The sequence below is a fragment of the Octopus sinensis genome, linkage group LG2, assembly GCF_006345805.1.
Source record: "Octopus sinensis linkage group LG2, ASM634580v1, whole genome shotgun sequence".
NCBI classification, from domain to species: domain Eukaryota; kingdom Metazoa; phylum Mollusca; class Cephalopoda; order Octopoda; family Octopodidae; genus Octopus; species Octopus sinensis.
The window spans coordinates 2,716,355-2,729,936 of record NC_042998.1 but is presented as its reverse complement, the minus strand read 5'-3'; the positions used below and the strand labels follow the sequence as shown (position 1 = coordinate 2,729,936).

Sequence of the window (13,582 nt, the reverse complement as noted above, 5' to 3'; positions counted from 1 at the left end):
ATACAGATTTCTGACTGTCATGATATTAAAAGTTCAGTGTGAAGCTGGTACCTGGGAGATTTCTAGTTTGGTTTCAAATAGACTTACTTCTGTTGCATTATCAAGTGTGTTTCATGGAATTATAAGTGTTATTACATTTATTAAAATGTATGGTTTAAGTACTGCAGGTTTAAAACTGGCATTCATTAGGTTTATTTCTTTACAGCAAAGATCTTTTTCCAAGAGTGAATACTCAAAATAAAGAGGAAACGCTAGCCTGAAATAATAACATTGTGAATAATTTTATTAATTAATATACTTTAAAAATTTTATAATTAACATTATATATATTTTAGTGGGGGAAAAACACAACAAACTTTACAACATCCATAATTGGTAGATTTTCTTTAGGCCAAAGTCTTCTCAGAGGAAACAGATCTGTGATCAAAGGCAATCCAGATTCTCTTCTACGACTAAAGAGGATTATATTATCTGAGGCATTATTTCCTTATTTAAGATGCTGTTATTTCCAAGCAACCAAGTGATTATGTGGTGGTGTCCTGATTAGTTCATCTTTAATTGCTACATTATATTTACCTATGGAACATTTGCTTTGGGAAATATAGGGCTCTTCAGTTTTAGAATAATGTCGACATAGTTTCTTGTTATATTGTGTCAGTTTAAAAACTATTTTTATATTTTTCAAGTCTACAAAGAGATATAGAAGTTTGTGGACATATTTCTGTGTTAATTGGATACTCAAACGGTACAAGGTTCAGTATTAGTAGTTTAGGCCTATGATCAACAGCATTCCAATTGTGAACATCCTGCCTTTTTAAATATTGAAGACCAGCAAATATACGTGCTATTTTGTAAGATAATACACTGTGATTTAGAAACATTCGACTGCTATTTCTAGCATGTTGGGATACTCACTAGAAGTAGTCTTGTTGGTATTTTACCAACCAAACATTCAACAAAATAGAAAAATGCTATTAATTAATTTTTTTTTCTATGATTTTCCTTTTCTCCATTCTAGGGTTTTTGAAGAACAGTCCTGTAACATTTCATTTCTTGCAGGATTGAATTTTGTTCTAGAATAGATTTAAAGTTTCTTTCCTATCAATTATTAATGTAGTCACTGGTTTTGCTGCAGCTTTTGTACTTTTATATCTTCGTACCCACATTTCATAAATGTCTTTTATTTGTTTGCTACATTTCACAATACTGTTTGATACTATATGTATGTGTGTGTTAGCCTGTATATGCACATGTATGTGTATAATTTACGCATACACATCTATACCACATGTGTGTAAGAATATAAAAGAAATATTCTTAAAATTTTTCCAGAAAATTTCGACGGCAACAGGAGTTTGAAGAAATAGATGAGGTTGCAGAAATCAATAAAGAAGCAGCAGAGCCTCGTAAAAACAGTGATAAAAAGGATTTTGGGAAGAATTTCCACCCTATGTTAATTCCTAGCAGGTAAATAATAACGTTAATGAAATAATGAAATTTAGGAATTTTGTACATTTTAATGCAAAAAGATATCTAAAGCTGGTTTAGATGCAAAGATTTCATAGCAACTGTTTGTTTACATGGAACTCAGTTTTATCGTATAGTTTCTGCTAATCCTATCCTTACTTACAGCAATGTTGCACAAGGTTTGAACAAGCTTGCACAAGCCAATTGTCTATACTTAGTTTTTTTCAGCTTTCTTCAGATTACTCTAGAAAAGCTTTCTCCATGTTAGCTAGTGCAAAGAACTTCTCTTGAAGTTGTTTCTTCAGAAATACAACATGTGTTCCCAAGTTCTGGTATAAACACTAGCTGAAGAGTGTCACTTTCACCAGTTTTCCATGTATATTTTATTTTCTCATTAACTTCTCTGTTCCATATTCCATTAACCCTGTCACCTTATTAAATAGTCTCAAGAATAGACCAATACAGTTTGATGAAGGGCACAATTTAGTGTGAAGTTTGAATACATGAGTTATGAGATACAATGCACTTTCGTTACTATGTTTCTGTTGAAGTGCATTGCCTTCTTTCAAAGGCAGCAAGCTGGCAGACATGGAAGCAATCTGGGTGAAATGCTTAGCAGTATTCTGTCTGTCTTTATGTTCAAATTCTGCTGAGGTCGACTTTGCCTTTCATCCTTTCGGGGTTGATAAATTAAGTACCAGTTACATACTGAGGTTGATCTAATCGACTGGCCCTCTCCCCAAAACTTTCAAACCTTGTGCTTAGAGTAGAAAATAATATCGAAAATAATGAAAACATTTAGTAAAATAACTTTGTCGTTATTAACCCTTTCGTTACTGTATTTCTGTTGAGATGCTCTGTGTTTCAATTACTTTAAATATAACAAAGAATTTAGTAAAATAACTTTGTTATCATTCAGTTAGGAACATAAATTTTGACTAAGGTTTGGTGGAAGATTTTAATTCAAAACTTATGAAAACAAGACATTTGTACTCAGAGCCAAAGCCAGTTTCAGCCGGGTTGGTAACGAAAGAGTTAATCTAGTATCTAGGGTGGCAAGCTGGCAGAATCCTTAGCATGCGGGGCAAAATGCTCAGCAGCATTTCCTCTTGTTTTACTTTCTGAGCTCAAATGTTACCAATGTTCACCTTGTTTTGGGCTCAGTAAAATAAGTACAATTTGAACATTACTAGCCTTGTGCCGAATTAGAAAGAATTATTCATCTGGTGCCTGGAACTTAAGTCAATCTGAAATTTTGAAAGGTTTTAATTTAGATTTCTTTAAAACAGGAAGTTTGTATCATAGTCTTGGATAAGTTTATATTAAAAGGATTAAATAGGATTATCTGTAAAGTTCTCAAATAAGTATATAAATAAATGGTGGTCTTATGAATCACAAACCCTCTTAGGAGACTGAATGTCTTCCAAACAGAATGTGTGGTCTCATCTTCCTTGGAGTTTGAAATATTGTTTAAATATCAGTAATAGTATACAGTAAAATACCAACAACCGATAAACACCTGGTTTATTATACCAATATGTTCTAATACACATTTTCTGAAACACTTAAGATGGTAGAATGTCCTGACTCTATTTATGTGCTTTTTCAAAAATGTCAAATTCGATTAGGTTGGGACTTGTCTTGCGCAAACCGAAATAGGGAACCAACTTAATAATGTTTCCTATTAGGAACTATATGTAGATTACACATCTTTAATCTGGTTTCACTAACCACACAGCCAAACATGTGCTGCTTGTAAGCACATTTATTCATATTTGGTAAAGAAAAAAATTCCTCTTATTTGCCTTTTTTTTTTTTCTTTTACTAAAAGCAATTATATTGCAAAAAAAAAAAAAAAGAACATAACAAATTTGTCATTTTTGATGATTTCATAATGGAAATGAAATATAATATATCTGCTAGCTTGGATTAAAATATTATTTTCATCATTTGTCAGTTAAGCTTCAAATTTGGTATCCATTGCTCCGACATAGTTTCTATAAATCTTTCTTATTGTTATACTTTAGAATAATATTGGAAAAATATTTAAAAATAATTCCTTGTTCATGATCTTCGAGCTAATCTCGTTTGATCTAATTTGCTACACTTCACTGAAAATCGAGCTAATGTGTGGAGGATGTGACTAATTTGACTCCCCCTCCATTTCTCCTTCATCCCCAGCCCCAACACCCCCTAGCTTTAACTCTCTCTAGCTTCAGCTTTCTTGAGCTGTCCCATTATTTTCTTTACAGTTAAAAACCAAAGATACTAGGAAGCTCATTCGGAATCCATCTTATTATTTTTGTATTCTTGTAGTTATTCTAGCCTCAAAGATGATAAGGATAAAGATAAAACTGAAGAAAAGAAGAAAAAGTCATCCAATGTTCTAGCCAAATTTGGGAGTACTCGGAAAAAATTTAAGAAGGTAAATGGCATTTCTTTTTCACTGTGAGTGTGTGTGATTGTGTGTGTTCATTTTGTTGTTGTTGTTGTTGTTGCTAATATTCTTGGTATGTTCATGGTGGGAAGCTGGTAGAATCCTTAATACACTGGGCAAACGACTTAGCAGTGTTTTGTCTGTCTTTACATTCTGAGTTCAAATTCCACCTTGGTTGACTTCAACTTTCATCCTTTTGGGATTGATAAAATAAGTACCATTTGAGTACTGGTGTCAATGTAATTGACAGATTTCCTAACCTTGTGCCACAATTTGAAATCAATATGCTTAGTGTGTTCAACTCCAATGGTTGTAAGGTATTTTTTTTATCATACAATTACATCGAAATAAATATCAATGGAAATAGTAGTTGTGATACCTGTGCTGGTGGCACATAAAAAGCACCATCCGAACGTGGCCGATGCCAGCGCCGCCTCGACTGGCTTCTGTGCCGGTGGTACATAAAAAGCACCATCCGAACGTGGCCGATGCCAGCTCCGCCTTGGCTGGCTTCCGTGCCAGTGGCACATTAAAAGCACCAACCTATCGTGGCCGATGCCAGACTCCCCTGGCACCTGTGCAGGTGGCACGTAAAAAGCACCCACTACACTCGTGGAGTGGTTGGCATTAGGAAGGGCATCCAGCTGTAGAAACACTGCCAGATCAGACTGGAGCCTGGTGCAGCCCCTGGCTTCCCAGACCCCGGTCGAACCGTGGTAAGAAGCCTGTTTCCCAACCACATGGTCCAGGGTTCAGTCCCACTGCATGGCACCTTGGGCAAGTGTCTTCTATTATAACCTTGTGAGTGGATTTGGTAGACGAAAACTGAAAGAAGCCTGTCATCATCATCATCATTGTCATTTAGCATCCGCATTCTATGCTGATATGGGTTGGACGGTTTGAATGAAGACTCCAATCTGATCTGGCAAGGTTTCTACAGCTGGATGCCTTTCCTAATGCCAACCACTCTGGGATTGTAGTGGGTACTTTTTACGTGCCACCGACATACAAAACCCAGCATCACTACCGGATCATTCTACACATCTGTGTAATTTTTCGCGCAATTCTACCCAGTTGTTTGACCGTGAATCCCAAGACGAGAAAGAATCGCCCATGTCAAATTATATGTATATGTGTATGTATATGTATATATATGTATATATATATATATAAATACAAAGCATAATTTATCTGATCAGAGGTGCTTGAAAACCGAGGTACTACTGTATATACAAGAAAAATATATAACACACACATACATACACACTCATATATAATGTGTGTGGTGTCTATATATGTGTGTGTATAATGTATGTATGTGCACACATGCATGTATATGCAAACTTACACCTGTACATATACATATTCTTGAATCGGTTAAAATAAACCCTATAATTCTACCTTAAAGATTTTAATAACAACAACAGCAACAAAAATGGAAACCTCCAACTCTGGAGTAATATCCAATAATTTAATCAATCTGATGGTTAAATGTGTTTTGTGAGTGACTGGTTGGAAATGTAATTTTAGAAATGGCATTCGGATCTAGAATCATCTTTTATCAGTTCTTTAGAATTGATTACAAAAGTGTTCCTACTTTAGAATTCATTTGATTCTCCCAGACTCCCTCCGTCAATTTATATTCATTTCTAAATAATATTAATAGAAGAACTCAACAACAACAACAACAACAGCAGCAGCAACAATAACAACAGCAATAATAATAATGATGATGATAATTGTTCCATCATAATCATCATTCGTTCACTCATTCATGCATACACTCATTCATGCATACTCATTCACTCACAATGAATGATGCTGCTTTTAAATACAATTTTGCATGCAATTGTCAGAAGAAGGAATTTACTAATGGAACTCAACTAGTGTAGTGTAGACTGTTTTGTGGTAGGAGGGGGGGGGAAGGAAGAAAGGATAACTCTCTTAGTGCCTGTTTTTTTTTCATCTTAAAAGTACCAGTCACTGCTGAACAGAAAGAACAGTAGTAGTAGCAGCAACTTCTGCTGTTATTTCAGCTGAAGTAGAACTGCTTGTACTTAGGGTGTTTAAATAAATGCCATCTTTTTCAGGGTGTCTCTTATTGATATTTATTTGTTTTGATTGTGATTTTCACAATTTAATGAATGGGGACAGGGTAAAAAAATACAACAGCCAGATAACTATATTTGAACGTTTGAAAATCCTCCTCCTCATCATCATCATTTAATGTCCATTGTCCATGCTGGCATTGGTTGGATGGTTTGACTGGGCTGGCATTGCATAAAACTCCAGTCTGATTTGGCATGGTTTTCTACAGCTGAATGCCCTTCCTAATGCCAACCACTCCAAGAGGGTGCTTTTATGTGCCACCAACACAGGTGCCATTTGTGTGACACTGGTATCTGCTTTGATTGCAATTTTGCTCGGCTTGATGGGTCTTCTTCTGAAGCACCACGTAATGCCAAAGGACTCGGTCATTTCCTCCATGAAGCCCAACCCTTGAAAGGAACTCAGCCAGTTTGCCTCCAGGAGGCCCAATGCTCAAAAGGAATTCAGCCACATACCAGAGCTAGTTTCCCTGTTGACCTTCATCTGATATTGCTGCACCTTATGATAATATTAGATTCAACTTCCTGTGTTGTGAGTTAGTGTTGTTTCGCCTCAAGTCAGTCCTGATTTAATAGAACTGAGATCACTGTTGTTCCAACCATGACCATTCCATATTTTCTTTTGTACATTAAGATCACATCAACAAATATTACCTTTTTTTGGTTTAATGTAGTTGAGTATGAATTAACTCTTCTGATACTGATCTGTGTCAGACAGCTCCTTCCTCTATCATATAAAACTGTCTGCTTTAAGATATTCATACTTAATTTAAAACCACCAATTATCATTTGACACTGGTATTTTTATTGTTATGTTCCAAATACTGGCTTAATACAGTAATTAATGAACAAGTTAGTTATTTTACTAAGTCCATCCAAATTCTTAATTATTTTCAAGATCAGGCGCAGGAGTGGCTGTGGGATAAGTAGCTTGCTTACCAACCACATGGTTCTGGGTTCAGTCCCACTGCGTGGCACCTTGGGCAAGTGTATTCTGCTATAGCCTTGTGAGTGGATTTGGTAGACGGAAACTGAAAGAAGCCCGTCGTATATATGTATATATATATATATATGTGTGTGTGTGTGTATGTTTGTGTGTCTGTGTTTGTCCCCCTAGCATCACTTGACAACCGATGCTGGTGTGTTTACGTCCCCGTCACTTAGCGGTTTGGCAAAAGAGACCAATCGAATAAGTACTGGGCTTACAAAGAATAAGTCCCGGGGTCGATTTGCTTGACTAAAGGCGGTGCTCCAGCATGGCCGCAGTCAAATGACTGAAACAAGTAACAGAGTAAAAAGAGTATCAGCTGACACATAAGAACTGTACAATTTCTTTTAAAATGTTTCCAAGAAAGTGTTAAGGGCAGTTCTAGTAGTAATTTCTATAACAGTGTATATAGTCTGTGTGTGTGTGTGTGCGCATGTAAACACATGTTTATATATAAACCCGAAGAGGAAGAACTAGGCAAGTGGTGGAGATACAATATGGGTAACAAAAAGAGGAGAAATGAGTGAGTTGGGGAAAAATGTGTTTGGGGTGGTCTAAGATCAGCCAGGGCCCCAACTGTCAGCTTCTGGGGCTCTGGTGCCTGCTGAGGGTGATGTCAGCAGTAAAAGAGTTCTAGAGAAGGATAAGAAATGAGAAAAGCATTTAGTGTAGGGTTTAGAGACACAGTAAGGATAATAAAAGACTACAAGACTGGGTCATTTGTTGACCAAAGATAAGGGCAGTCCATGACTTTGTAGCTCAAACAATCGGAAGCTTTTGTAGTAGTGGTATGAATGGAGAGAGAGAGAGAGAGAGAGAGAGAGAGAGAGAGAGTAAGTAGGTAGCATGTCTTTGCATTAATGTTCATCACATGGGCCTATTTATAGCTGTCATCTAGTGTGTGTTTGTGTATGTGTGAGTGTGTGTGTGAGTGTGTGTGTGTGTGCATGCCTATGCATGTGTAATAGGAAAACTATCCCAGATATGTGTGACTATGCAATTTAATTCATTGTGTTTTTTTTGTCTGGGACTTTGAATTTCAATTCATTTTGTTTTTATTTAATTATTGTTTAGTTCAAAAAGGAGGGGTTGAACCATGTGACTGAGACATGGACTCTTGTGGGATCAAGAACTGGTCAAGGCTGAAATAGTTTCAGGCTCTGGAAAAAGTGCTTAGCATTTAGAATTCAGTTTTAGTATTGTTATGGATATATATATCATCATCATCATCATCGTCGTTTAACGTCCGTTCTCCATGCTAGCATGGGTTGGACGGTTCGACCGGGGATCTGGGAAGCCAGAAGGCTGCACCAGGCTCCAGTCTAATTTGGCAATGTTTCTACAGCTGGATGCCCTTCCCAACGCCAACCACTCCGTGAGTGTAGTGGGTGCTTTTTACGTGCCACCTGCACAGGTGCCAGGCGAGGCTGGCAACGGCCACGGTCGGATTGGTGTATTTTATGTGCCACTGGCACGGAAGCCAGACGAGGCGGTGCTGGCATCGGCCACGAGTCGGATAGTGCTTTTTACGTACCACCAGACCAGGGATCCTGGCTGGTTCAATTCGATTTCGATTTCGCTTGCCCCAACATGTCTTCGCAAGCAAGGGGGTTGGCATGGGTGCCTGTTGTACGGTCAGATTGGTGTATTTTACGTGCCACCGGCACGGAAGCCAGCGGAGGCGGCACTGGCATCGGCCACGAGTCGGATAGTGCTTTTTTACGTACCACCAGACCAGGGAACCTGGCTGGTTCGATTCGATTTCGCTTGCCCCAACATGTCTTCGCAAGCAAGGGGGTTGGCATGGGTGCCTGTCGTACGGTCAGATTGGTGTATTTTACGTGCCACCGGCACAGAAGCCAGTGGAGGCGGCGCTATATATATATATATTTATCAAAAATAAGCAACAAGAATGACTCTGGTAATTTGGTACAATTGTTTCGCACTACATCATTTTTTTAAATGTTGTAAGTATTACAACAGATTTAAGATGCTGAGTGCTCATCAGCCAATTAAATAGGTTTTCCAATAATACAAAAGCTTTCAAATCAAGTAGTAACATTATAGAGAAGGTAGATATACAGATAAAGATGTAGATTTAACTTTTAAGAACATTAGGTTGTGAAGTCAGATGAGCACTCAGCATCTTAAATCTGCTGTAATACTTACAACATTTAATAAAATGATGTAGTACGAAACGATTGTACCAAATTACCAGAGTCATTCTTGTTGCTTATTTTTGCTTATAATCACCCCAAAAATTTTTATGGATAACACCATACAAAATCCAGGTGCATCTAAATTAAGTACCATATTCATTCAAATCTAAATTGTTGCTGATGTATGTATGTGTGTGTCTGTCTGTGTGTGTGTGTGTGTGTGTGTGTGTGTGTGTGTGTATTGGCACAGGTATGGCTGTGTGGTTTAGAAGCTTGCTTCCCAATCTAGGTTCAGTCCCATTGTGTGGCAGTTTGGGTAAGGGTATTCAAGTATAGCCGTGAGCCAATCAAAGCCTTGTGCAGACATGTGGCTTAACGGTCAGGGTGTCTTGGACCAGGTGACACATCATGTTCTTGAGCAGAACACTTCATTTTCACGTTGCTCCAGTCCACTCAGCTGGCAAAAGTGAGTAATCCTGCAGCGGATCAGGGTCATGTCCAGGTGGGGAATTTCTACGCCATGGAAACTGGGAAACTGTTGTCCCTTATGAGTCTGTATGACTTGAGAAGGTTGGTAACTTAGCTAAATCGAACCCTTGTGGTAGGATTTAGTAGATGGAAACTGAAAAGAGCCCATTTTGTGTGTGTGTGTGTGTGCATGCTCACATATTACTAAATGTTACAGCTACATGTACTTATCACACATACATTCACCAGGCATCAATTGCCTGATGAATGTATGGGAAACTATTAGTAGCATCATAGTTGAAATGTTTAGTAGTCTTGAGCACTCATTGGATGGAATGCCTTTTGTATTGACTATTACACAGTTAATTTCATCTGGGCCTGACGAAGCCTTCCAGCTTCACAGACCCCCAGTTGACCCGTCCAACCCATGCTAGCATGGAAAGTGGACGCTAAACGATGATGATATATATGTATATAAAGTTAATCCAAACAAGAAAACACAAAAAAACACAACGCGAGGACGTGGAACAAATATAGTATTATTGGACGCTCAGGAAAGAAGGAAAGAAGGAGGGTTTAACGTTTCGAGCGGAGCTCTTCGTTGGAAACATAGGAGAAGGAAAGATCCAGAGAAGGGAAGACAGAGGAAAAAAAATTGCCAACGGTACACACGAGGTCAAATAATTGGTGGATTTTTCTCTTATGAGGTTTTTCACGCTAACTACTTGATAAATTCTTATAAAGATTTTATCCTATTTTTAAATACATACATACATACATTACATACCTTACATACATACATACACACATACATACATACAAGGATGTCTGATATCACTTGACATCACCTGATTATTGTAGATGAGTGCCATCATCATAGCTGGCATCTTTCATTTCCAATTTTCTAATGGAAACATGTCCATCTATGGAGAAATTTTTTATTTACTTTGAAGCAGGCCAGGGTTGGCAACAGGAAGATATCTGTTTGAAAAAAATCACCCTCACCAAATTCTGTTCCACCCCTATGAACATAAGAAAAGTGAACATTAAAATAATGATGGTAATATAGTCACCACAAAATTAGTTGTTGGCCTGGCAATTGTTACAACTTTGAGGGTTTTAATTGAGTGAAAAATAGTTGCAGTCTCTGAGATTTTTGTGGTTTAGGCTTGCATAAATCCATTCCAGACCAATGAAGTAGTTTGGATGTGATTCAATGAAATAAGAGCAGTATATATAGATAGCTTATACACTTGGCATTTAAACAGTCCATATCCGGCCCAAATATTCTACCTGTTTGATATTTGAACCAGCCAGATCCAACCTCTCACACCACCCCCTGTAATGTTGTTGTTAAAATAAACAATCACATCATCAAAATTACAAAGCTACAAGATATATATACATGGTTCATTCAAAAGAAATTGAATAAACAAACATTACATTTGACAGTATAATCTGAGTGCTAAAGGGTTTGATGATACCTGTACATGTTAAGGAGGAGTGCCAGGTAGTATTGTTAGCAAAGAAGTGAGATTTAAAGTAACGGTGATATTTTTTTAACTGTACAGGATATAAACCCTGAAATACACCACGGTTGATAGAATGCAGGCTGGAGGAAGTTATTATTCAATTATATACTTTGTTCTGTCCAATTAGAATGCTTGGTATTTGACTGTATGATAAAACTGTGTTAGCCACTGAAGTAACTCTATTAATATCTAAAGTATGTAAGGCACCAAACTGGCAGAAACGTGAGCATGCTGGGAAAAATGCTTAGCGGTATTTCGTCTGCCGCTACGTTCTGAGTTCAAATTCCGCTGAGGTCGACTTTGCCTTTCATCCTTTCGGGGTCGATTAAATAAGTACCAGTTACGCACTGGGGTCGATATAATTGACTTAATCCATCTGTATGTCCTTGTTTGTCCTCTCTGTGTTTAGCCCCTTGTGGGTAGTAAAGAAATAAGTATTTTGTCTGTCTTTACATTCTGAGTTCAAATTCTGCTGAGGTCAACTTTACCTTTCACCCTTTTGGGGTCAATAGATTAAGTACCAGTTGTGTACTGGGGGCCAATCTAATCGACTGGCTCCTCCCCAAAAATTTTGTGCCTTGTTCCTAGAGTAGAAAAGAACATTTAAAGTATGTACTTTACTTTATTTTTGTTTTTAACATACCATGTTTTTTCTTTCTTTTTTCCTTTTGGTATTAAAATTGTGTTATTTTGCTAATTGTGTAGAAGTGAAATAGAAGGCATTTTTGGTTCATTGTTGACGAAATGAAAATGTTGTGTGCACTTGTTAGCTTTCCCTATCTTTCTTTGTTAAATTTGGAAAATTCTGTTTGTGTGTGTGTTCTTCAGTACATGTCTACAATGAACCTAAAAGAGACTCATTAAAATTTTAATATAAAGTACCGTATTTGAATATATATCATATTATCAGATTCAATTGAAACTTGGTCATTCAATTTGATCTTTCAAATTTGTTTTTTTTCTTCTTTTCTCTTTTACTTGTTTCAGTCATTTGACTGCGGCCATGCTGGAGCACCGCCTTTAGTCGAGCAAATCGACCCCGGGACTTATTCTTTGTAAGCCCAGTACTTATTCTATCAGTCTCTTTTTGCTGAACCGCTAAGTGACGGGGACGTAAACACACCAGCATCGGTTGTCAAGCAATGCTAGGGGGACAAACACAGACACACAAACACATACATATATATATATATATATATATATATATATATATATATATATATACATATGTACGACAGGCTTCTTTCAGTTTCCGTCTACCAAATCCACTCACAAGGCATTGGTCGGCCCGAGGCTATAGCAGAAGACGCCCAAGATGCCACGCAGTGGGACTGAACCCGGAACCATGTGGTTGGTTAGCAAGCTACTTACCACACAGCCACTCCTGCGCCTATATTTAATCCCTTTTGATTCCCAGACCATTTTTGCATTGTGTTCTTGAGCAAGGTACTTCATCCCATGTTGCTCCAGTCCACTGTGCTGCAAGTGGGTAACCCTGTGATGGACTTGTGTGTCCTGTTCAAGTGGAATGTTGGGCTGTCTGGCTGGCCAATGGTGTGGCACCATTTGAAAGCTAAAACAATGCAAGGAAGTGCATTGTAACTAGCAAGGTAAACATCTAATAGTCTGACTGATGCAGTGATATATATATATATATATATACATATATATATATATATATGTCCCACTGTGACACCTTGGGCAAGTGTCTTCTACTATAGCCTCAGGCTGGCCAAGACCTTGTGACAGGATTCGGTAGACAGAAACTGAAAGAAGCCCTTTGTGTATACATACATATATATTTATATATATATATATATGTGTGTGCTTGTTTCTGTGTTTAACTTTACAACTGCTTAGCAACTGGTGTCGGTGTGTTTACACTCCCATGACCTAGTGGTTCAGCAGAAGAGACCGATAGAATAAGTACCAGATTAAAAAAAAAATATAAGTACTGGGGTTGTCAATTTCGACTAAAATTCTTCAAGGCAGTGCCCCAGCTTGGCCACAGTCTAATGACTGGAACAAGTGAAAAATTATATATATATATATATATATGTTAATAAGATAGAACATATGCATATATATAAACATATATGTACGTACCTACCTCTACATGTACATATACACGCATATATGTGTACAGGACACCAAAAAGACGTCGAACACATAACACATAGACACAAACCAAGGAACAAGACAAGCAAAAAAAAAAGAGAGATACAGGACAATAAGCACAACGAAAAATCCCCTTCTTCAGTCGCTAAGATTTCATCTACTAAACGTTTCGAAGGATAAAAGCGAGACGTATACTTCGAAGAAAAATTCCTTCCCGCGAAAAGCAAATCAATTAAAATTCTGAGATCTTTTCGCAGAGGGGTAAAAAAAAGCAAGACGGTAACGACAGTACAAACATATAAACA

General features: G+C 37.5%; 1 protein-coding gene across 12 annotated transcripts in view; it reads left to right on the top strand.

Moving 5' to 3' along the window:
- LOC115223565 (rho guanine nucleotide exchange factor 28) overlaps positions 1-13,582 on the top strand; it is a 490,764-nt gene that overhangs the window by 339,391 nt on the left and 137,791 nt on the right. For all 12 annotated transcript variants that reach the window (XM_036511308.1, XM_036511277.1, XM_036511280.1 and 9 more), the window contains 2 exons: positions 1,333-1,467; positions 3,784-3,892. In XM_036511308.1, coding sequence (XP_036367201.1) covers positions 1,333-1,467; positions 3,784-3,892 — 244 coding nt within the window. The remainder of the gene's footprint in view (positions 1-1,332; positions 1,468-3,783; positions 3,893-13,582) is intronic.